We start from the raw sequence: 23742 nt of genomic DNA on the forward strand, positions 1-23742 counted from the left end.
CCTGCATAAATCCTAATCTAACTGCACTTTAAGGGATTTTATTCTCAAATAAATAATGGCAACATGAGGCTATGGACTGTTTCTTGGAGCATTGCTTGTACTGGAAGTATAGGAAGGTGGGTGGGGGTTAGTGGTATCAGCACTGTTTATAGTAGCACTACTAGTCAGACTACATGTGACATTTGTTGCAGTATTTATAGTAACACTAGTGGTATTGGACTTTGTTGTGATAGTAACAGTAGTAGCAGCATGGCCGTTTATGCTTATGGAAAAATAAATAAGAAATTGAGTTTTTCAATTGGCATTTGAAACGCATTCAAATTTCTGAAGTGAATCAACGTAACCTTTTTCTAGCAATAACGTACGTGTTTTTGTTATAGGCTGAAGGTATTCAGAAGTCCTTTTCACAGACTGTTCTCCTGGAGGCTGTAGAGAATACTACGAAACTGGGATCAAAAAGTTTATTTTTCACCTTTCCTCGTGATGTGGTTCATGGCAGTGAGGTAGCCTATGTGAATGTGGTTGGTAAGTATGGGTCCACCGCTCTACTTAATATCCTAAATAAAACCTCTGCACAAAAGCCCTTAAATGTACTCTGCTGAATGTGGAATACCTTAAACAGTGGGTGCAACAAGTCTGCCTGGAATCTAACACCCCCCATCCTGCAGAATTAGAGAAATGTACTCAAACTTTTGTTCACTAGATAAATCGACTTCTTATAGAATTGCCAGTTTTTCAGTCTTTACGAAAGCATTTCTTATCCCTTGGTATTTCTGGTTAGAAGTGCTTGCTACGAAGATCAGTGTGTGATCTGCAGGTCGCAGGTTTGAATCCTAGCAAAGCCAGCTCTGCCCCTTATCCTTCCATGTTTGATAAATAAGTACCAACTTTCATTGGATAGTAATTGTATATAAAAAATAGTTATATGATGAGAGCCTTTGAGAAAACTCTACATAAAGAACACTTTTAAAAAAAAAGATGTCGGCCCTTTTCCCTGCCCAGACCTATGGGGCCTTTTCTGCTTGAATGTAGACAGTGTTTGTGCATGTATTGAAGGTATGTGGGTAATGTAGTTAAGGTGCCTTTGTTTTCGGAAACCAAGTTGTTGTGAGGAAGCTGCTGGTGGGCAAAGTCCTAAATCTATCACCTGACCTTACTTTCACCAGCAACTAAGAATAGAGGCAGTTTGCTCTTGTAGCATCCTGATGAGAGCCTCCTTGCACACCATAAACTTTACTACACAACTCTATTCGATGAATTGTATTTTTAGCAGTTTTGTTATAATATGTTTATTTGTCCTCTATTTTGTTAAATTCCTGAATCGGGAAGTGACCTCACAAGAGTATTGGGAGCGAACTGTGCAGCACTAAAAGTGCAGTTTTGGAGGTGGTATTTTATTTTACTTTCCTGTAGCATGTTTACACACCCTGGAATTCTACATTTTCATTGACTGAATATGCCCTATGATCCTGGGTTTCCAAGCATAACACTGATGTGCCCCCCCTTCCCCTTCTTGAGACATACTTGGAGAACCTATTTGGCCCAGTTACTTACTGTAACGCTAATCTTTGTTATCCCAAGTTTTCCTTCTTATTCTGAAGGCAGTCTTCATCCCTAAAACAGACCACTCACTTTCACTAAAATAAAAGTTCTCCCCAAATGGCTTTACTTGAGCTTTTAATTGTACTTCTGTCTGCCTACTCCCCCAGTGTAGAGTCCAAAACCTCTATAGTAAAAAACAATCGCAAATGAACAGGGTCAATCTGTTCTCCATTCAAAAACATGAAATAAATATGAAGCTGTAGAAGAACAAGTTACTTTCTTACCTGGTAACGTTCTTTCGATGGGATGGTCCGACGTATTCCATATCTATGGCAGGTAATCACCACAGCTGTGCTGCTTCGGAAACTTTTTCCTGCGTCGAGGCGCCGCCTTCGAGGACGTCATCCGAAGTGATAAGTAGGACGCACGATGCCCGTAGCCTCAGTTGTAGTTTTTTCCCCCAGAACGTGTGACATTAGTCTACTGCCAGTCAGACACAAAGCCTTGCGGAACGTAAGCTGCAATCGCAAAAGAAATTCTGCAGCAGGGAAGGTAGGGAGGGAGCGATATGGAATACGTCGTCGGACCATCCCATTGAAGACTTTACCAGGTAAGAAAGTAACTTGTTCTTCGAGGGGATTGGGTCCTCCGACGTATTCCATATCTATGACAGACTCCCAAAGCAGTACCAGAGCAAGGAGGAGGGAAAGAATTTAGACTCAAAATTTAGAATTGCCAATCAAATAGCAGAGCAAAGGACCGCCTTGCCAAAGGCCAGATCCTGTCCTCGGATGGAATCGAGGGAATAGTGACGTACAAATGTATGTACTGAAGCCCAGGTGGCTGCATCACAGATGTTGCGAATAGGAACACCCCTCTGCAGGGCAGTAGATGCAGCCATACCCCTGGTAGAATGGGCCCGCAAGCCAGCCGGTGGGTCCTTACCCGCCAAGCGGTAACATTCCGAGATGGCCAAAATAATCCAGCGAGACAGTCTGTTTCGTCACAGCTTGTCCCAAACGCTTACCAGCTTAACCAATAAAGAGTTGATCGTCCACTCTGACCCGGGACATGCGTGAAACATAAAAGCTTAAAGCTCTCCTAGGATCAAGCCTATGGAGCCTCTCCTCTTCCTTACCAGGATGCGGAGGAGGATAGAATGCCGGAAGAACAACCTTCTGGCTCAAATGAAATTCCGAAACCACCTTTGGAAGAAAAGGACGAACTCTAAGGACAACCCTGTCCTTGTGAAATACAGTGAAGGGTGGCTTAACTGAAAGTGCCTGTAACTCACTCTGCGAGCGGAAGTAACCGCAACTAAAAACAGTCTTCAGAGTTAACCGCCTCAAAGGGCAAGAATGTAAAGGCTCAAATGGAGCACCCATAAGAAACTTAAGAACAAGGTTTAAATCCCAACCGGGCACCAGGAAAGGTGACGGAGGGAACACGTTAGTGAGCCCTTTCAGAAACTGTGAAATCAAAGGGATTTTAAAGTAGGAACACTCTTCAGACAAGCGCTTAAAGATGGACAGCCCCACCAGGTAACCTTTAATGGTACCCACTTGCAAGCCCCTGTGGGCCAAAGAAAGTAAAAAGGACAGAACCATGGTGATGTCACATGTAAAAGGATCCACATTCTGAACGCTGCACCAGTCGCAGAACTTACGCCAACGGTACAGAGACTTTGTTGCTGGCCGTCGGGCCGAGAGCAACACCTCCATCACGTCTTCAGGGAGGTCCCAATCCTTATACCTCAACCTTTCAGAAGCCAAGCGTGAAGGTTGAGGGATCTGACCTCTGGATGGAGAACCTGACCCCCCTCCCGTGAGAGCAGATCGTCTCGGTAGGGAAGACGACGTGGAGGACAGATGGACAAGTCGAGAAGGTCCGGGTACCACGTCCTCCGAGCCCACGCCGGAGCAATGAGGATCATCCGGGAACCTAACTTCCGTAACCTCCGCAGCACTTGCGGGATGGCGGGGACTAGTGGAAACGCGTACAGCAGTGGGAATGACCACTCCACCACGACCGCGTCTCCTAAGGTTCCTTTTGGAGGAAATTCCCACGAGCAGAACCTCTCACACTTCCGGTTGACACTGGAGGCGAAGAGATCCACTTGAGGGGTCCCTCAAAGGGCGAAGATCTCCAGGAGAATCTCCTGAGCCAACTCCCACTCGTGAGAGATTGTGCTCTGCCTGCTCAGAGCGTCCGCCGTCACTTTTTCGTCTCCGGCCAGATGAACTGCCGAGATCGAAACTTCCTGCTGGATAGCCCAGAACTCGAGCTGCATCGCCTCCCTGCACAGAGGAAGTGACCCTGCCCCCCCCCCTTTTTGTTGAGGTAGTGCATGGCCACTGTGTTGTCCGTCAGGATCAGGACATTCTTTCCTCGCACAGTCGGCAGAAAAGCCTTCAGGGCTAGCCTGACGGCCCTCAGCTCCAACAGATTGATATGGAGTCTGGACTCCGTAGACCAACGACCGCTGACTGTCAGCTCGTTGGCATGAGCTCGCCATCCCGTGAGGGATGCATCCGTCACGATCATTGCCTCTGGTCAGGGAAGCCAAAATGGAGCCCCCTTCATGAAGTTGCCTTTGACGGCCCACCACAGAATGTCCTGGGCGACCAAGGGCGGCACCTGAACCGGGTCCGACATCCTGCCGGAGGACTGCGACCATTGCATCTTGAGTGCCCACTGCAAAGATCTCATCCGCAGGACCCGAAACAAAGTGCAAGTCACCAACCGAGAACCTCGGGTACTTCTTGTACTTGGGATGGATTGGCACATGGAAGTAAGCATCCTTGAGGTCGAGAGACACCAACCAGTCCTGAAGCTGAAGGGCCTGGAGGACGAGAGAGAGTAACCATCTTGAACTTGTCCTTCCTGAGGAGTTTGTTCAAACCGCGCAAGTCAATGATGGGTCTCAATCCCCCGTCTTTCTTCGAAATCAAAAAATAAGGGGAATATCATCCCTTGTTCCTCTCCGCTACAGGCACCAGTTCTATGGCACCTTTCTCCAGCAGGGCTTGAATTTCCTGCGCAAGGAGCGGATCCGGACTCTTCAAAGAGAGGTTCCTTGGTGAATTGTCGTGAGGCCTCTGCCGAAAGGGAAGACCGTAGCCGTGGGTTATGATCTCCAGAACCCACACATCTGAAGTAATGGCATGCCACTCTACAAGATGCTGCGCCAGCCTTCCCCCAACCGGCGAACCATGGGGCCTGGCCTCATGACTAAGTGGTTGCGGCTGCGGCATTGCCTGAGGGCAAAGGGGCAACTGCCCGAGCGGCCTTGGCACCACGGGTACCCTGTCGTCCACCTCTGGTACCCCTGTGTTGGCCTCTTTGACTGCTAGCTCCTCTCGCTTTACCGAAGGACGAGTAATAGCGAAAGGAAGCACCCCTCCATTGCTGTCCCCTAGGACGAAAAGGTGGAGGTTAGCGAACTGCAGCTCCCAACGACTTCGATGCAGCTTTGGAGGTCTGCAACCTCTCAAGGCTCTCGTCAGCCTTGCTGCCAAAAAGGTGTTCACCGTCAAAGGGCATGTTGAGGAGCCGGGACTGCACATCGGGAGCAAACCCCGACTTCCGCAACCACGCAAACCTGTGTATCACGCTGCTCGCCGCCATGGACCTGCTGACTCATTCAGCCTTGTCCAAACCCGACTGAACGGACTCACACATGGCAGCCTTACCATCCTGGACCATAGCAAGGAAACCATCCCGTTCGTCCCCTTCGGGAATATGTTCAGCCGCTATCGCAACAGTTCCACAGACAAGGCACATATGGAGTTGGCCGCCTGAAGCGCCATACCCCCAGAAGAAAACACTTTCTTCGTCCAGCCATCAAAACGTTTGTCGTCCCTATCAGGAGGGATGGTAGGGTACGACGCCTGCTTTGCTGGGGCTGTGGCCGCCTGCACCACCAAACTCTCCGGAGTGGGTGCCTGGTCAAGTAGCAAGGGTTGCTACTGGCTGGACGGTATTTTCGCGACAAGGACCTGCCTACTGCCGGGAGACTCTCCGAAGCAGTCCAAGCCGCCGCCACCCGTCTCTGTAGAGCCATATGAAACGGCAGTACCGGGTCAGTTGGGGGACCAACATCAAGGATGTCCGTGAGATCATCCTGCACAAACTCCCCTGGGGGAGCAGACCATCCCAAGTACTCGGAGACCCTAGCCATAAGGTGCCGGTACGAGGAATCGGCATGAGAGCCAGGCTCAGGCCTACAAAACTCCACCTCCGGAGAGGTGTCCAGTCCACTGGCATCATGCAGTGACTGCCTCAAATTGTCAAATTGACTATGGCCCGAGACCATCTCATCTGGAACCTGAATAGGAACCAGGCCATCAGAATCCTCATCCACCTCCGAAATATATTCCAGGTGGTGAAAAGAAGGCACCCGAGAGTGCTTGCTCTTAACCAGAGCCTTTCTAGGGGGGTTCCCCCTTGCCACGGGGTACCTCCGACACCCCGGCCTCGAAAGGCGTCGCTGGCGTCGAGTGAATCGACGCCGGTGCCGAGAGGGTCGACGTCGAGTAAATCGGCGTCGACGTCGGATGCAGCGCCGCCGGCATCGACAGTGTCGACAGTCCTCGAAGCCGGAGCTCTGAGCGTGTCCTTCGACCTGAGCGTTGACGGCTTCGACGACTTCCTCGGAGCCTCGAGAAAGCCTGTCGACGCCCTTGACGCCTCAGGCGTCGATGTCTTCCTCGAAGACCTCACGGGTGCACACGGTCTCGAACGCGTCGAGGACCGGGACCTGGAACGGGTATGTCAAGAACGAGTCCCCTTGTCCGAACGGGACCTCTCCCGTGACTCGTGCTGACCACTCTTGCGAGCAGTGTCTCTCAACCTCTCACGGCCGACCCCACTCCGGGGCACGGATGGCTTAGTACCCTGCGACTCGAGAATCGCCAGCATTTTCTTCCCGAAGGAAGCCCATTCCTCCGGCGTCGCACGGCTGGTGGGGTAAGCGACGTGCCGGGCAGAGTCCTCAGAAGAGGACCTGGAAGACGACCGCTGTCGGCGCTTCCGAGAATGCCTCGAAGAGGCCGAGGAGTGGCGAGACCGACTCCTTGAAGGAGACCCACAAGACTTCTGTCATGATGCCTGCCCCCGGAAGACCAGACCAGGCCCAGCCGCCCTGGAAGCAGGCATCATGCCACTTGGAGCATGCCCAAAAGCCCCAGTTAGGGGCTGTTTGGGTACAGTCCTGGCGCCATGGGCACCAGGCTCATTGATAACTTACCTGAAGCAGACCATGCTGCATGAAGACTCGAGCCAAATGAGGCTTAGGAGGGACGATTTTACTGAAGGGACTATTTTGTTACTTGGGTGGGGCTGTGGAAGAATACTTACCTGGATCTTCTTCCAAGGCTATTTAAACCACCCCGGACAGCCACACGTGCTTCGCGCTATTCTGCTTGCTGCAGCGTAACGCTCACAGTGGTTTCAGCAGCTCCAGTCTTCAGCCACGCCCGCTTCAGTCCTGGGACTCCTGAAACAAGAAGACAAGAAGGACAAAGGTTAGAACAGGAGTTTTAACTTTAATCCTTACCTGAATCCTGATCCATTTCGCCACGGAACTGAAAGACAAGTCTTTGAAGCATTGCTTCACATTCCTACGGCGCCGCGCTGAACTCATCTGCTTGGCGGTACTTCAGCATTCCATCACGCTCTCTCCATCTCGCGGCCGTCCTCTGACACCTAAGGAGACAAAGACAGCAAGGTGAGCAAGGGGACTCTCTAAGGCTATACAAGCTACCCCCCCAAGAACTTACCTGATTTACCACGGGAGGTACTCGCCTCATTTCGGGTCGGCGCAGTCAACTCTGCTTCATCGCCCTACCCCGGCCCCTAAGGGGAGAAAGCAAAGACGATACCAGTTACCCCCCACAAAACTTACCTGATTTACCATGGGGGTCTCACCTCATCTCGGGTCGGCACAGTCAACTCTGCTTCATCGCCGTACCCCGGCCCCTAAGGGGAAAACCACAATAGACTTACCTGAATCTTACCGAGTGCCATTTGGAAATCTTTGAGTGGTTTAATCGGCAACCTGCAAGGAATCGGACAGAGTGAAGAGCAGCCATTTGAACTCTTATGAACAATTTGACTTTAGAGTCAATATTGGAACTCACCAATTCCTCTACGCCAGTGAAGTAACTGGTCATCAACGCGCCCCTGCGTTCGACGCAGGATGGAGAGCTCCTCCTTCCAAACCATCAGGTGAGACTAAGGAGGGGACATCAAGAGTGATCTGTGGGAAGACAACGTGAGTGGGGAAAGGTGGGTTGACACTCAATTCCACGGGTGGTTAATTCCTCTTCTCCTTTGCAGTCCAGTCAGTCATCTCGGCGCTACACGTCACGCTGGTGGAAATAACAGTGGCCCAGTTCCGGTCGACGCCCCCGTGGGGACCAGGTCAGCGTAACAACTTCTGACGACGACGCGGAGAGTCACCTCTCGAATCATCCGTCGAAAGCCCCGCAGACTTTGACTTCCGGGGCTTGGACACCCGACCTACCGACAACAACTTCTTACGTTCCCGTAAGGCTTTGGATGTGAGCGACTGGCAGTCGATAGTCATCCGTGTCGTGGGCCTCCCCGAGGCACCAGAGGCAGGCGTTGTGCGAGTCAGTCACCGACATCTTGGACCCACACCCCCCGCAGTCCTTGAAGCCTGGACGCGGGGTCAAAGACGAAGTAGAAGACATCTTATGAAGGATTTTCGCACAAAATACGAACAGGTTCGAAGAACCGAGAAGAACAGAACTCCAAAGAGTCGAGGCGTAACCGAGATTCACGAAGCAACACATTCGCGGAAAAAATGGAACCGAGGCTACGGGCGTTGTGCGTCCTACTTATCACATCGGATGAGGTCGGACGTTGGAGTAGGTCCTCGACGGTGGCGCATCGATGTCATCGATGCAGGACGCAGACGCCGAAAAGTTTCCGAAGCAGCACAGCTGTGGTGATTACCTGTCATAGATATGGAATACGTAGGAGGACCCAATCCCCTCGAACATACATTTTTGAGTAATTGGGACTCAAAATTCAGTACAATTGGGTTAGACCCTACATTACCTATTGCTGTGTTGCACCACAATAGGGGTCAAAACAATTATTACATTGATATAACAACAAAATTTGTATTTTGTGATTAGCAGGCTGCTTCCTTGTTGGGTGTACTTGGTATAATTCCTGTCCCTATGTAGACGATTCTCTCAAATCCCTAAGCGCAGTGGAAAATTGTCAACACTGCTTCTACTCACAAATGTTATATCAATGTGATAATTGTTTTGACCCCTGTTGTGTATCCTTGGGAATCTGTGGCTCAGCACTCAAATGGATTGCCTCCTTCCTCAGCAACCGGAAACAAATCGCCTTCCTCTTCTCTTTTGTCTCAACTGCTCGCACTGTGAACACTGGAGTACCCCAAGGCGCATGCCTCTCTGCTCTCCTTTTAAACCTCTATCTGACCAGTCTACCAAGAATCGTATGCATGCGCAACCTCTCCTGTTACAACTACGCCGATGATACCCAAATTATCCTAAAAATCCCCACGACCAGCATCAACCCACTTACCGACCTTGAAGCTTGTCTTTGTGACATTGAACGATGGATGACAAGTAACCACCTCCCTTTGAACCCTGATAAAACTGAAATAATGGTGTGCAGCAATACTGCCCTTCTCCCACAACTGCTCCCATTGCCCCCCTGTGTCGGCCCCCCCACTCCCTCCAAAATAATCAAACCTCGGATGCACCATGGACTCGGGCCTAGCCCTCTCCTGTCAGATCAATAATGTTTCAAAATGCTGTCACTCCCACCTCAAGCTTCTTAGACACATTTTACGTTGCCTCTCCTACCCCAATAGACTCGCCGCTGTTATGTTTATTGTAATATCGAGACTGGACTAAGTAATGATGCCAAATCCTTATACCTGGGAGCACCGGCATACCAACTCAACAAACTCCAAAGAGCCCAAAACGCTGCCGCCAAACTCCTCCTCGCCCTGGGACACAGACCACATCTCACCTGCTCTCTGCACACTCCACTGGCTCCCAGTCGGACAAAGGGCCACCTTCAAGACCCTATGCATTACCCACTGAGCAGTGCACAAGACCGGCCCTACGTACCTACAAGAGAAGATAAAACCCTACCTAACATCTTGCACCCTAAAATCAAGCACTGCCCTCTTTCTAGTGATTTCAACCTCTACCTCTGTCAGGATCGAAGGATCTGCCTTCTCAACCTTGGCCCCAACTCGGTGGAACTCACTTCCCCCACATATTCAACACATCGAAGACTACATAGCCTTCCGCAAAGCTCTAAAAACCTGGCTCTTTTCATAAATGCTGATTGATTTTTTTAAACATTTTTTGAAGAAAAATTTGACCATCAAAGGCAGCTGAAACCTTGCAACATGCCAACAAATGTTCAACAGATCCCGAGCAATGACGCCTCTGAATGCAACGTCACTAATAATTTTACTCTGAACGCAGCAATTGCACACCTGAAATCTGGAACTGCGAGGCCTTTAGATCAAAACCTCTACCCACACACTCACCTCTCCTGTCACCATGCTCACGCTCTACTCTACACCAACAAACCGAGCATAGCTACACCACTCGATTAATTTCAGCCTAGCTGCTCACATACGAACAATGCTTCATGACCACCAACATTCTGATAAAACGCAGCTACACCACACGAAAATCGGCCTAGCTGCACACATGCATCCTGCATAGGCCTAATACAACCAGAAGCCATTCTTGGTGAACAAGCTCTAGATTGCACACATTCAACTTATATCAAATACCACCACACCTAATGCTAGGATGCAGCTACCACCAGGAAATCGCATCAGATGCACACATAATCGGTGGATCCAAGATCCGACACCTTACACTCTACACTGACCTGGACTATGATCTCTGAGGGTCTTCAACCTACCAGCGCTTTGAGGTCATTCCAGTGATATATAGAATGCTATATAAATGCCAAATAACTTACCAAGAAGCAATTGCAAAGTATGAAAGGAGTGGAAGAGGATAAGCTACATACACACAACATATTTCTATTTGAATAAACAAAGGAGTGAGCATTTGCAAGTGGCACGTATTGAAAAATCATAGATGCAGAAAGCATATGCAGGATGGAACAACCTAGTCTCTAGAGACCAATAGGAATAATGGCACCCAGTGTAGCTGAATTAAATGGCACTAAATAGATCGGAATGGACAAAATTGTGGTCTCCTCACAGATGGTGCAAGACCAGAAAACAAGGCCTGTTCATTAAGCTCCAAACAAATATAGCAATGTATCTTCACTCCTAAACATTTGAGGAAGAGAACAGTCAGCAAGGTCAACTACAAAGAAACCTTGACTTGGGGCCTAACTGACGAGAGGTGGTAGGCTAATTGGCCAAGTGGGCAGTTGTCTGACGTTCCCTGCACCTGGGTTTTGTTTTGCTTACGTGCTGCTAACGAGCCAAATATCCAAGAATGTCCAAGGTTGGGAGAGAATTCCAACCAATCATGAGGGCCTATGTAGCGATGTACTATACATTTTTGCAGAAGCCAATCAGCTGCTGTTATTCTGCTAGTAACTGTATTATACATAGAAAAGATGTTTAAGGCTCGCCTGCTAGGTAAGGTGCAGCACATGATTTTAACACCTAAATAAGCTATAGGTATTTGTTCCCTTAACAAATCCCTCCTTGCAATAGGCGTTTACTTTTTGCCACGTAGGATGACATCATAGGTATAAGGCAAAAGACAGGGTGTGTCTGATAGGTAAAGCTAAAAGGGGGGAGGGGACTGTATGGTTACATATAAAGACACCAGTGCAAGGGATCACCAGGAGGCAGTGCGCATGGTTGGCAGGGTGAGCAGGTACCTGGGCCTGAATAAGTCAGAGGGTAAGCCAGGTGCACAGTGCTGAGACAGAGCAGATCAGCAGGGGAGAGAAGCTAAGAGACAAAAAGGGAAGGACAAAGCAAATGAAGTGACAATAGTGCAGAATGAGTGGATGGGAGGACAGATATTCCTCAAATTAGACGGAAAGGTTATTGACGATGTTAGAAAAAGAGGAACGAGAAAGGGCATACAAAGAAGGGAACAGGGGGGAAAGGAAGGATGAAAAAAGGTGTGTAACAAATGAAAAACTCAAAGAAATAGAAACACAGATTGAAAGAACGTAGGTTATAAAGAAGGTGAGAGAAAGAAGAGAAGCGAGATGGGGCAAAGAGTTGTGATAGTTTATTTATATAGCGCCTATACACAATGTGTTTCAAAGCGCTTCAAGAGAAAATACAATGTCATTTTTACAGACCATGAACAGTAAGGATGTGAAATTAACTATACTCGGCCTGATGACATTTTAGATGGTGCAAGAGCTAAGACATAGATAAGGAAGGGAGGGGGAGAGTGGGAAGGAAATGGAAAGACAGGCGACTACCATAGTAGGCCTGACAACATTTCTGGTAGAGCCGTAGAAAAACAAAAGGTGAGGGAGAGGGGTGCAGAAGGAGTCGAGGAACAAAAGCAGTGGAGGAACAAAACAAGCGACTATAGTACTAGGCATGACGACATTTCAGATAGTGCTGGAAGGGGGGGACAAGTTAAGGGGAGGGGAGAAGAGACCTACAAGGTTGCTATCATACTATGTCCAGGGACGATTCTGATAGATTAAGTGCATAGAAGAAAGTGAGGGGAGGAGATAGGAAAAGGGAGAGGAGGAGAGTACAGAGAGTAAGCAGTCAAAAAGAGTGGAGAAGCAAGAGGGGAGAGAGAAGTCAGTAGTATAATGTTGCAAGCCAGGATACAAGATGAAGAGGGTAACAGCATGATTCAGGGCCACCATGAGTACAGGATGCAAAGGAAGTCCAGCATGAGAGTTGAGAAAGGGTGACGCACTGTCCATCAAAATCAGCATTGGCCACAAGACAGTGATGGTGAAACCAGAATGTATTGGAAAAGACTCCTGCAGAAGTAGGCTTGAGGGGCAGTTGGGGTGCAGGGTAGAAGAATCGATCAAAACAGACACCTGTGTGCGACAAGGGAGGGGGCACAGGGAACATCACAGGGGGACCAGAGTGGGTGGGGATGGCCTGTGGCGGACAGAGGGAGTAAATGCATGTTGCTTCATGCTTACCTGCTGTCTAAGCAGGGGGTCTGGCCCTTGGTCCTCCTGGTCTGAACAGGTCCAAATAGGGATTGCACTTTTCTTTGTCAGCCCTTCGCTTCGGATGCCCAGCTGAGAGATGCTCTTGATATAAGAGTAGGAAGGAAGAGGTAGGGCTAAGAAGGTGGGCAGTGCTTAGGCCAGGTGACCTAGATCCGCTTGCACCTGCTCCCCATCTGCAAGGGAAAAGGGGCTTGAGGGCTCCTTAAGTAGGGAAAAAGAGCGGCAACCAGGAAGGCAATGAGGAGGAGGGGGACAACGATGATGAAATAAATCACACCGTTAATAGATGTATAATATCTATCGAAGCACAAGAACGATGGGCAGAAGAAAAGGTCACAACAGCCATGCAGGGAGCTACAAGTGATACAGAGAATACAGACATGGGCTGATGAGCATGAGGCAGAAGGCATAGGGAGAAGGATGGTGCATTAATATAGGCACATGATGGAGAAGGATGGTTAGAAGACCAAACGGAGCATCGAAGGATTTTCACTGAAAGAAACCAGAGACCGATCTGATGAAGTAATGATGGACGAGCATAGAATGCTGCCCTTTAGATTAGATCTTGATGACAAGGAAAGTGACAGCCATACCAGCTGGGGTACAATGTCAGACGAAGAAAGCATGAAGAGAAGGCACAGAATGTTTTTCATTAGATCCAAATATAGAAACAGCGGAAAAGTGGTCAGATTTACAAGACCCAAAAGGAAAAAAACACGAGAACTGACCCCACATTCTGAACGGGTACAAGCACGATCGTGCAGTGTAGGGGATATATTGCCACCTTTTGTAAGTAGATCAAGTGTAGGTGGGTACGATCGTAGACCAAGATTTACACAACTCCCATTATTATATAAAGGGGGAGGATGACCACAATATATACCATGACCACAAATGGACAAAGATAATCTGAAATATAAATGACCTAGTTTGACTGCAGGTGCAGGAAAATGGATTCAGGAGTTAGAAAGAATGACAGAGGGAATGACATTAGCATTGGGTGATGTAAAAGGCCTATCAGCTATTCTAGGAGAGAGAGCTGGCGACATTTGGAAGCAAGCAGTATATGCGAGTTTGATAGCACAAAACACGGCACATGATGGAGTGCCATTTAGCAATTTCAGAGCAGTCATGGAGGGCGCTTAGAGTACAATATCTGGACACATCAGACATGGGTGCGATTATGACAAGGAAAATGACCGAAGACCAAGATCCTGTTGCTTTTATTCAAGGGCTTCAAGATCATTGGCATCTTAAAACAAGGGAACCGTGGGATAAAACAGTAGCATTATTCTATCCTGTTTTATGTCGAGGACTGCCATGCCGAGCCAGTGCAACGGCAGATGAAGAAACAGAGTAGGGATGGATGCATGGAAAGCCATGGGCAGCAATACAGTCGACTATCGTACATCATTGTTAATTATTACAAGAGAAGAATAAGAAAAAAGCTGAGTAGAAAACGGGAAGAAGTGAAGTTACTTCAGACATTTTTTTCAAAATATGCGATAGAAGGAGCAGTTTTGACAAGCGGTTACGGTGTGGCTACACAAGAGTTGATCAGCGCATCCAAGCAATGTAGGGTGCCCAATAGATCAAAGTGGGTAACATTTTTGGCCACAAGTTAGAGGGAATGGCCCTAGAGGAAGAGGAGACAGATTTCAAAACCCTCAAGGGGAGGTGAGTTTAATGGAGGACAACCACAGCAATGTAGGAATTGTGGGAGGACAGAACATATAGCCTGAATGTGTAGTAGTAGAGGGGACATGCAGCAGAATTGACACGTTCCAAGATGTGGATGGCTATTCTCCACAATACAATAGAGAACCACAGGAGTATTATGCCACACACCCATGCAGAATCAAACGTGTGCTGCAAATGCAGCAAGTTCTGTTGCAATCAGTCACCACAAGGACAAGCGTCTATGCAAACACAAGTAGACAGAACAAGCAATGATGCCACAATGGAACTCTAATACAGGAGTCCCACAAGCATCCACACCCAGGAAAGTGAGTGTGACAGTAGTGGGAGGGGAGCCCTTTTACAGGTACAGGGAGGAATGTATGTCCACAATAGGAAAGTCCACAGAGTAACTTGATGTGTTCAGTACCACCAGTGACACCAGAACCTAAAGAGGAACCAAGGGTCTGGGTTACAATTGGAGGTAAGGCATTTTTATTTCTTGGAGATACTGGAGCGACTCGTTCCTTTGTTAGAGAGGGAAAGTACCCTAGTTCTGGCATTGCCATGAATGCGCAGGGATTCTCTGGAGCTAGGAGTTTAGTTCCTTTTACTGATGACTTACAAAGGTCTATAGGAGAAGATGGCGTGTCTATGCCACTATTGTGTTCTCGGCAGACACCAGTTAACCTATTAGGATGTGACTTGATGACAAAACGTCTGACAAAGGGATAGTGTGTTCCACTTCAGGGATACATTACATGAATATAAGAGTTTATATTAGCATTTGCAGGCCAAAAGGCACTACGAGGAGTTCCTTTAGACACAGAAGCCTTTTTGTATGGAGTAACTATTCTGTCAACATGGCTTCCTTGACTGGTAAGTAAATTATTGGGAATACCAGACTAATTATTGTTTAGGCCAGAAATACCTATGGATGATTGACTAGTTATCCCCATAGAACTAGAGGCAGCAGTGGTCCAAGAGGAAAGGGTGGTTGTCAATGGAGCAGAGGATGGAGAGCAGTAATGACTCTTGTTGAAGGATATAGACTAACCGACTTGACAGACGAACTGTACAGAAATGATTATTCAGACGATTAATTCATATTTGTTATAAGTCTGTTGTTGGATTAGTAGAGAATAAAGAAGTGCACAAAAAAATGGCATGGGCGAGGAAGAATATTTCTCCAGCATTGGATCTTTCATGGATTCACATGCTGTGAATACATCCCTGTCAGGCTGGGAAACCTCCAACTTTAAATTAGCTTTTTCCTATGGAAAACTTCGACACTTTAGTGTCCTTTCAACATACTTTTTGGGTGCTTTAGGCCCCACTAATAGGACGTCTGTTATAAATAGACCGCCATGCGGCCTCCCTTCAGATTTCAACATTCTCCAAACTGTTTGGATCACCTCGTGTTTCTTTGTGTTTTTGTACGTGCGTTTGGTTCGTGGTCTAGGGTGTCATCGGTAGCCCAGAAGTAGTCTCTTTTTTTTCAGCCTTCTACTACTTGCAGCATGAAGTTGTACGAAGGCGATGGTCATATGACCTGTCTTTACTGTCTCTACCCCATCAATCGGCGGATGCCTGTAAGATATGTCAGCGGTTTTCGGAGAAGATCTTGAAAGACAGTAATCGGCTCATATGTTGGCTTAATGAGGGCACGTGCCCGGCTTCAGAGGCCGTTTCAGCCCGGGGGAGCCAGTCTTTAGGGAGAGCAGAGAAATCCACAGAGCATTGCCGAGCAGCTTCGGCGGAACCCCCTGCTAAGAAGCATTGGGCAGCGTTACCTGCATCCGAGGTGGGGAAAAGGTGGCAAGTCTTCGTCTTGGCCTCATCATTCGAAGACGAGTGGCTCCTCATTGTCCAAGCATGGTCGGCCGGACAAGTCAAAGGGGTCTGGTGGTAGGCCTGAGAAGTCTTTGGTGTCAGAAAAAGACCTCTTGACACGGAAGGAGTCTTCGTCAAAGCATTTGTCGTCCAGGGACCATCACAAGTCTACGTCCAACCGGGAGTCTTTGAAGCAGTGGTTCGGTTCTTCCAAAAAATCAGAGTCTCCAGTTAAGTCGAAGCCAGGGGATGCGGTTCCGATGACAAGCTCGTCGACTGTTCAGTCGTCAACGGTAGTGCTGCAGTCTATGGTTGCGTCGTCGGTGCCATCCACGACTGACTGACAGTGGTCTGTTGCTGTTGTCTTTGTCACAGATGGAATCGGAAGGGTTTTTGTCGACGGGTGAGCGTGGCAGTCGCCGTCTTTGAGTCCATCCTTCCTGAGAACATTTTACACCAAGATCCAGCTACATTTTCTGTTTCTTTGCGAATGGAGCATTAACAGGAGCCGGTGTTGGACTAGTCTGCTCTGGGTCTGCAGATTGAGGCCTTCGACGTTGAGCGGGGTGGAAGCTGGGCGCCCCTTTACCCGTTGGTTAACCTGCAATCTTTGCTGTCATTGCAAGTGCCATCTATGCTTGTCTTTATTGGGGCAACTGGATGGGAGGTTGCCGCCTCCTCCGATTCCGGCGGTGCCAGTGGTCGAGGGGTTGCCTGGTGAGGTGCCTAGGAAGTCTCCTCCGGCATAGTTGACATTGCCGTTGCTGGTGGAGTTGGGCCATCCATGGCCTCATCCTGAAGAGGGTGAGATATCGGAATTGGACCCAGAGTGTTCCAATGGACACTTTGTCTACTGAGTCATCATTGCGGAAAAGGGATAGCGTGTGGGACACGGAACCGGAGGTGGAGCAGCCCCATAGTCCTGCAAAACCATCGCCTCCGGATGATATTTGGGCGTTCCATGCCATGATGTCGAATGCGTGTGTGGAGTTTGGGCTGACGCATGAAGAGGAACGTAAGGAATACTTACTCTTGGATCATATGGGCAAGCGGAGGAAGGCGGTCTTCTCGGTGCTGATTCTCGGCCACGTGTGGCAAGAGGGCCTGTGCATGATGCGCCACCAGTTTTCAGAGTCGGCCGTGAAAGGTCACCTTGAAAAGAAATGTAAGGCTTCTGAGTCTACCCCTAGGTGCCTGGTGTCGCAGCCCACGCCTGGGTCTGTGGTCTCGGCGGCGTCCAGTCATAGGGCCAGGACCCAACATAAATGCTTTATGCCTCCAGACAGTGAGGCCAGGAAGCAGGATGCCTTTGGAAAGGTCTTGATGGTAGGGGCCATGACTGTAAAGGCTGCAAGTTCCTTGGCGATTATTGCCAGATATGATTGTGAAATGTGGCATTGGCTGGCTCTGATTCTTGAACATCTGCTGGAGCAACACCAAAAGCAAGCAATGCTGTTTCGGGAGGGGGAGGAGGCCTCCATCCACAGCATCAATATTGCTGTGGACCTGACTGAGTCAGATTTTAAACAGATTAATAATGGGGTGGTGCCTCGATGGCAGGCCTGGTTGAAATGCGCAGACTTTCGCCCAGAGGTCCAATAGAAGGTCATCTACATGCCCTACGAGGGCCAACACTTGTTCAGCGAGAAAATTGATGAGACCCTAAAAGGGATGAGAGGATACAGAAACTGATAAATCTTTGGGTTCCTTGCAAAGTAGTCGCTCTTTTTGCTCCTTTTGAACCTTTCTTGGAGCCTCTGGGAATGCCCGGTTTGCTTCTGCCAGAGATTGGGGATACGGGCACTCCAGCTACTCGTCTCAGGGTTATCGGCGATCAGTCCAGTCGGCTCAGAAGGGCCGGGACTTCAACGCTCAGCAAAAGAAACATTTGCAGTCCTCGGCGACGAAGAGACGGCAAACAAAACCTTAACAATGACTGCTATATGGACAATCTGCTGGGGGGCAGGGTCGCCATCCATGTCAACGAGTGGCGAAAGATAAAATCAGATCGCTGGGTGCTGGACTCGGTGCGTCTTGGCCACTCATTGGTGTTCCGGCACCCTCTGGTCCCTATTCCTGCTGTGCAGGTGCTGCAGCTGCCTCTTCCAATCCTGCAGCAGGAGGTGGTTCTCATGCTAGAGAAAGGGGCGATGGAACCATTTCCGGTTGCGGAACGGGGCCAGGGTGTTTACTCCTGTTACTTCGTAAAGAAGCCCAACAGCAAGTGGATGCCTTTTCTAGATCTTTAGGCTTTGAATAAGAATCTGCAAGGCCAGAAGTTCAAGATGCTCACCCTTCAAGTTGTCATCCGTTCGGTGCAGCCGGGCGTGTTCCTGGCGTCGTTGGATCTGCAGGATGCCTATTTTTACATCCCTATGAGGCGGAAGCACCGCAAGTTCCTGCGTTTTGTGGTCAGAGACGAACAAAATCAGTTTTGGGTCCTCCCGTTTGGCCTGATGTCTCGCCCACCCACCCCCCGGATGTTCACGAAGTGTCACGCCCTGGTGGAGGCCTCCCTCCGGAGGGAGTGTCATCATGTGCACCCCTACCTGGATGATTGGTTGGTGAGGGGTTCGTCACAGGAAAGGGCACGAGTCTCTCCCATGGGGACCATGTGGCTTTTGCAACAGCTGGTATTCGCTGTAATCTTCGACAAATCCTATTTGACGCTGTCCATAGAGTTTGTGTTTCTCAGGGTGCAGTTTCTTACCCGGAACAATCTGGTAAAGCCTTCCAACGAGCGTGTGGAAAAATTGCGGGCCAAGGCAAGCGAGTGGAAAGGGGGCATAGTGATCTTGGTCTGAGGTTACAGGTCACTGCTGGGGGCCATGGCGTTGTGTAGCCCTCTTATTCCCAATTGCCGTCTGTTCATGAGGTCGGTGCAGGAGTTCCTTGCGGACAGATGGTTACAAAGTCTGAGTGTGGTTGGACAAATTGATGGTCGATGAAGGCTTGGTGGACTCCCTTCGCTGGTGGACATGCACAAACAATCTTGTAAGGAGTTCCAGTTTACGATCAAGCAGATGCTTCCCAGGTACGGTGGGGGGCACACCTCGACAAGTCACGGGTGCAGTGCCTGCGGTCTCGGGTGGAGGCTTTGTTACATATCAATGTGCTCAAGTTGAGGGCGGTGCACTGGGCACTGAAGTAGTTTCTTCCGCGGTTCAGTGGTGAGGGTGTTGACGGACAATATCACCATGATGTTTTATTTAAGAAAACTGGAGGGGGGGCACACATTCCAGAGTCCTGTCGAAGGAGGTGCATGACGTTTGGCATTGGTCTCTAGCTCAAAGAATCAGCATTGTCGCTTTCCACCTGCCTTTTAGTTCTGAATGTTTAAGCGGATGCACTCCGCAGCTGCACGAGTGGAGGCTGAAGGAGCAGCAAGTGTCAAGAATCTTCCGGCGATGGAGGTATCCTTGGATCGGTTTGTTACAAGGGAAAACCAGCAGTGTCTGGAGTTTGCCAGCAGAGGGGCTCATCCTGAGTCATTGGGGGACACGTTTTCGTTCCCATGGACGGCCTCTTCATGTATGCGTTTCACCCGTTACCGCTTGTTCGGAGGACCATCCAGTGGATTTGGAAGTACCAGTGCTGGGTGATTCTGGTGGCCCCTTTCTGGCCCAGGCAGACATGGTTTTGAGATCTCCTTAATCTGGTGTGGAAGAGCCGGTTCGGTTGGGAGCGGATCCGGATCTCCTGTCTCAGGACGATGGCAGTGTGTGGCATCATGATCCGGCATCTCTCAGCCTGGCGGCGTGGCTCCTGACCACTCCGAGTTAGGTCTAGGAATATCCAGCGAGTGTCGACGGATTTTGGAGGCAGCAAGGGCGCCTTCTACGAATGTCTTGTGTGGTCATAAGTGGACGAGATTCTGTGAATGGTGTAAGGGTCATCCAGTGGTTGAGCCTTTGGACATTTCCCCCGCTCAGGTTCTCCCGTACTTGTTACACCTGGCGGAAGGGGGCCTGGCGTTGTCAACCATTAAGGTGCATTTGGTGGCGGTTTTCTAGGTTCACGAGAAAGCGCCGTTCTGCTCCTCTATTTAGTGATCGCTTGGTGAAACATTTTCTGAAGGAGGAGTTCCGGACATTTCCTCCGGTGACTGTTTGCACCGGTGTGGAGCCTTAATGTGGTCCTTTCGGCTTTGATGAAACCTCCTTTTGAACCCATGTTGACTGCTTCCCTGAAGTTCCTCTCATGGAAGGTGGCATTTCTAGTGGCGATTACCTCGGCCAGGCGGGTGTCGGAGTTGCAAGCACTGGTCATTTACCCGCCTTACCTAAGGTTTATGAAGGACAAGGTTCTCCTGGCCACTAACCCACACTTTATCCCAAAAGTGCCGTTGGTGTTTCACAAACTTGCCTCTATTGGTTTACCCTTGTTCTTTGCTAATGCCTCCATGCCAGCGGAAAGGACCCTGCATTCTCTGGACGTTAAGAGGGCCCTAAAGTTTTATCTGAATCGCACACAGGACTTCAGGAAGTCACAGCAGCTGTTTGTGGCGTATGGGCCATCCAACGAGGGGCAGGCCATCTCCAAGCAAGGACTTTCCCACTGGGTTTCCTATGCAATTTCTTTTTGTCACACAAAGGCGGGCAAACCTTTGAGGGGTGTTCCGACGGCCCATTCTACGCGATCCACGGCGTCAGCAGCGTTGTGGTCTGAGATAACACTGGTGGACATTTGCTAGACAGCCTTGTGGGCGGTGCCGCATACCTTCACCAGGAATGACTGTCTGGGGCAGCAATATGTGGAAGATGTGCAGGTGGAGCATGCAGCCCTCCAATGCCTGTTTCAATAAGGTAGGCCCTGCAGCTTTGGGGTGTTTTCCATTTACTATATCACTTGCCTGGTTTGTTGTCTCGGGTATGTGATTTTAATACTGTTTGTTGGTTTGCCTGTGTCACACCGCCACATATTGGTTGTACTGCTATATAGTCTATTCACAGCATGTGAATCCATGGAAAATCAACGCAGGAAAAGGGAGTAGTTTCTTATCTGCAACTCAATTTCTACAGCGTTGGTATCTTTCATGGATTCACATGCGCCCATCGGCCACCTGTGCAGGCAAACCTGGGTTCGGGTTCCATCTACTTTGGAGGTTAAAATCTGAAGGGAAGCCGTGGGACGGGGCTATTATTATTTTTTTTAACTTTTATTTATTGGCAGAAAGTTGCGACAGGTACAGCATGCATTTCAGAGAAAGAAAGGAATTAGTGTCACATTGACAACAAGGTCTTGCAATTGTTCAAGCAGTACATAGTGGGGGGGGGGGTGAGCTGACAGCTTGATAGAGCCTGCAGTGTTCAGGAGTCGGGGTGCACCAGGTGGGCTTGACGAGGGGGAAGAAACTCCATTTGATATTGTCCTTGTTATTTAGATAACTGCAGAATTCAGTCCACACATTTTTAGGGCGTGATGTCATGTGGAGGGAGTCAATGTATTCCTCTTAGCACGTTTGTGTCCAAGTAAGGGATTTCAGCCACATTTCAAATGTAGGGGGGGAATAGCGCTTCCAGCATTGCAATATACATTTTTTGGCCACTATGGCGCTTATATTAACAAAATGTAGACATTTTGTTTGCATCATCCCCGGACCATATTCCAAACAGCAGGGCTCGTGGGTCGAGGTCCACCGGGGACCCAATTATCTCTGAGAGCGCTTTTGTCTCTTCCAACCAGAACGCACCAAGCACATTGCAGGACCAAAACATATGTATATGATCTGCCTCTTCTGATCTGCATTTCGGGCAGGTGTGGGTCAGGGTACGTGCAAATTTCGCTACTTTATGTGCTGTGTAATCAAGTCTGTTGACGAGTTTATATTGCATGCACCTGAATCTAGCATTAAGGGAAACTTTGCGCGTGTGTGCACACATTTTGTTCCACATACCCTCAGTGATCTCCAATTCCAGCTCCCCAGCCCATTCCTCCCGTGGTTTGATGGATGCATTACCTGTTTTCCCCAGCAGCATTTTATATAGAGAGGATGTTATGCCCCTTCCCCCAGCCGAGTTGGCTATGTATTGGTTCTCGAGAGTCCGGGGCTTGTCTGGATAGGAGGGCCACATTTCACGGACTGCTGCTCTTAGCCTGAAGTATTGTAGCAGCTCTAGCGCCGAGCCAGAGTGCTCGGGGCACCACGCCTGAGGGGTGATACCATCTGGGAATAGATCCGTTAGTGCTCGATAGCCCAGACCTGCCCAGTGTCGTAGGAGGTGTCTGTCGTGTGTGAGGGAAGGTCCCGGGAATTGCCAGATGGGGAGCCACTTATAGTTTGGGCGATAATCCGGTTGCTAGTGCAATAGCCTGTTCTATGCCTTGAGCGTGGTAGCCACAGGGTCGGCTGGGGCATCAGTTCGAAATGTGTGATGTAGTATTAGGGTCATAATGTTGGTTCCCTCTCCCGCCGGTTCCTCTAGTTTAACATGCGGGGCGGGTGCGAGTGTGCGTACCAGTGTGTGGCATGTTGGGCCTGTGCTGCGATCCAGTACATTGTTAAGTCTGGGGCTGCAAAGCCCCCTTTTCATTGGGAAGGTTCATGTGTTGCCACTTCTTGCGGACTGCACCGGGGTGCCAGAGGAATTGGGCGCACGCCAAGTGGAACTTCTTGAAATATTGCTTCCCGGGCTATACCGGTACATTGGCAAAAACATTAAGGAGCTTGGGGATCGCTTTCATTTTTATTAAGGATAGTCTCCCCGCAAGAGATAGTGGGAGATTGTGCCATCGACCCATTTTTGATTCTAGGAGCTGCGCCGTTGTCACATCTGCCAGCAGGGGGGATTTGGATAGTGATACTTGAACCCCTAGATGTTCGATGCCGCCCAGGGACCAGCGTAGGGGGAATTCACTTGACGGTTGCTGGTTTGCCGTAGTGAGTTTAAATATTTCCGATTTGGAATAGTTCATGGTGAAGCCCGAGTATGTGCCTATTTTAGTTGTCATGGATGATCGGGTCTAAATGTATAGATGGGTCTCTGACATATAGGAGTACATCATCGGTGTATGAGATGATTTCAGCCGTGTTTTGTAGGCGTATGCCCTTGTGGGTGTGCCGATCCCCAGCGTTGTCCGCCATGGGCTCAATGGCGAGCACAAATAGAATAGGGGAGAACGGGCAACCCTGACTGGTGCCCCTATATAATGCAAAGGGGGAAGATGTCAAGGAGTTTACCAGGACCTTGTTCATTGAACCTGAATATAGAAGTTTTATGTAGGAGATCATGTGGTCCCACCCCCATTTAATCCAGCACTGCCCACATGTATTGGCAGGAAACCATGTCGAATGCCTTCTGGGCGTCTAGTGTGACCGCTACTGCATCAGCCATCGGGTCGATTCTGGACATTAAATTGAAAAGTCGGTGAATATTGAGTGCAGTTGAGGGGCCAGGGACAAATCCGCTTCGGTCCGCATGGACCAGATGTGGCATGATCGGGAGGAACCTGTTCGCTATTACTCTAGCAAAGATTTTCATGTCCGTATTTATAAGC

General features: G+C 49.2%; 1 protein-coding gene across 1 annotated transcript in view; it reads left to right on the forward strand.

Moving 5' to 3' along the window:
- LOC138453422 (CD109 antigen-like) overlaps positions 1-23742 on the forward strand; it is an 812557-nt gene that overhangs the window by 513481 nt on the left and 275334 nt on the right. Inside the window, exon 21 of the mRNA XM_069606255.1 lies at positions 381-525. Within this exon, the coding sequence (XP_069462356.1) occupies positions 381-525 (145 nt within the window). The remainder of the gene's footprint in view (positions 1-380; positions 526-23742) is intronic.

Source organism: Ambystoma mexicanum, chromosome 4p (genome assembly GCF_040938575.1).
Source record: "Ambystoma mexicanum isolate Mex_15411 chromosome 4p, UKY_AmexF1_1, whole genome shotgun sequence".
Classification (NCBI taxonomy): domain Eukaryota; kingdom Metazoa; phylum Chordata; class Amphibia; order Caudata; family Ambystomatidae; genus Ambystoma; species Ambystoma mexicanum.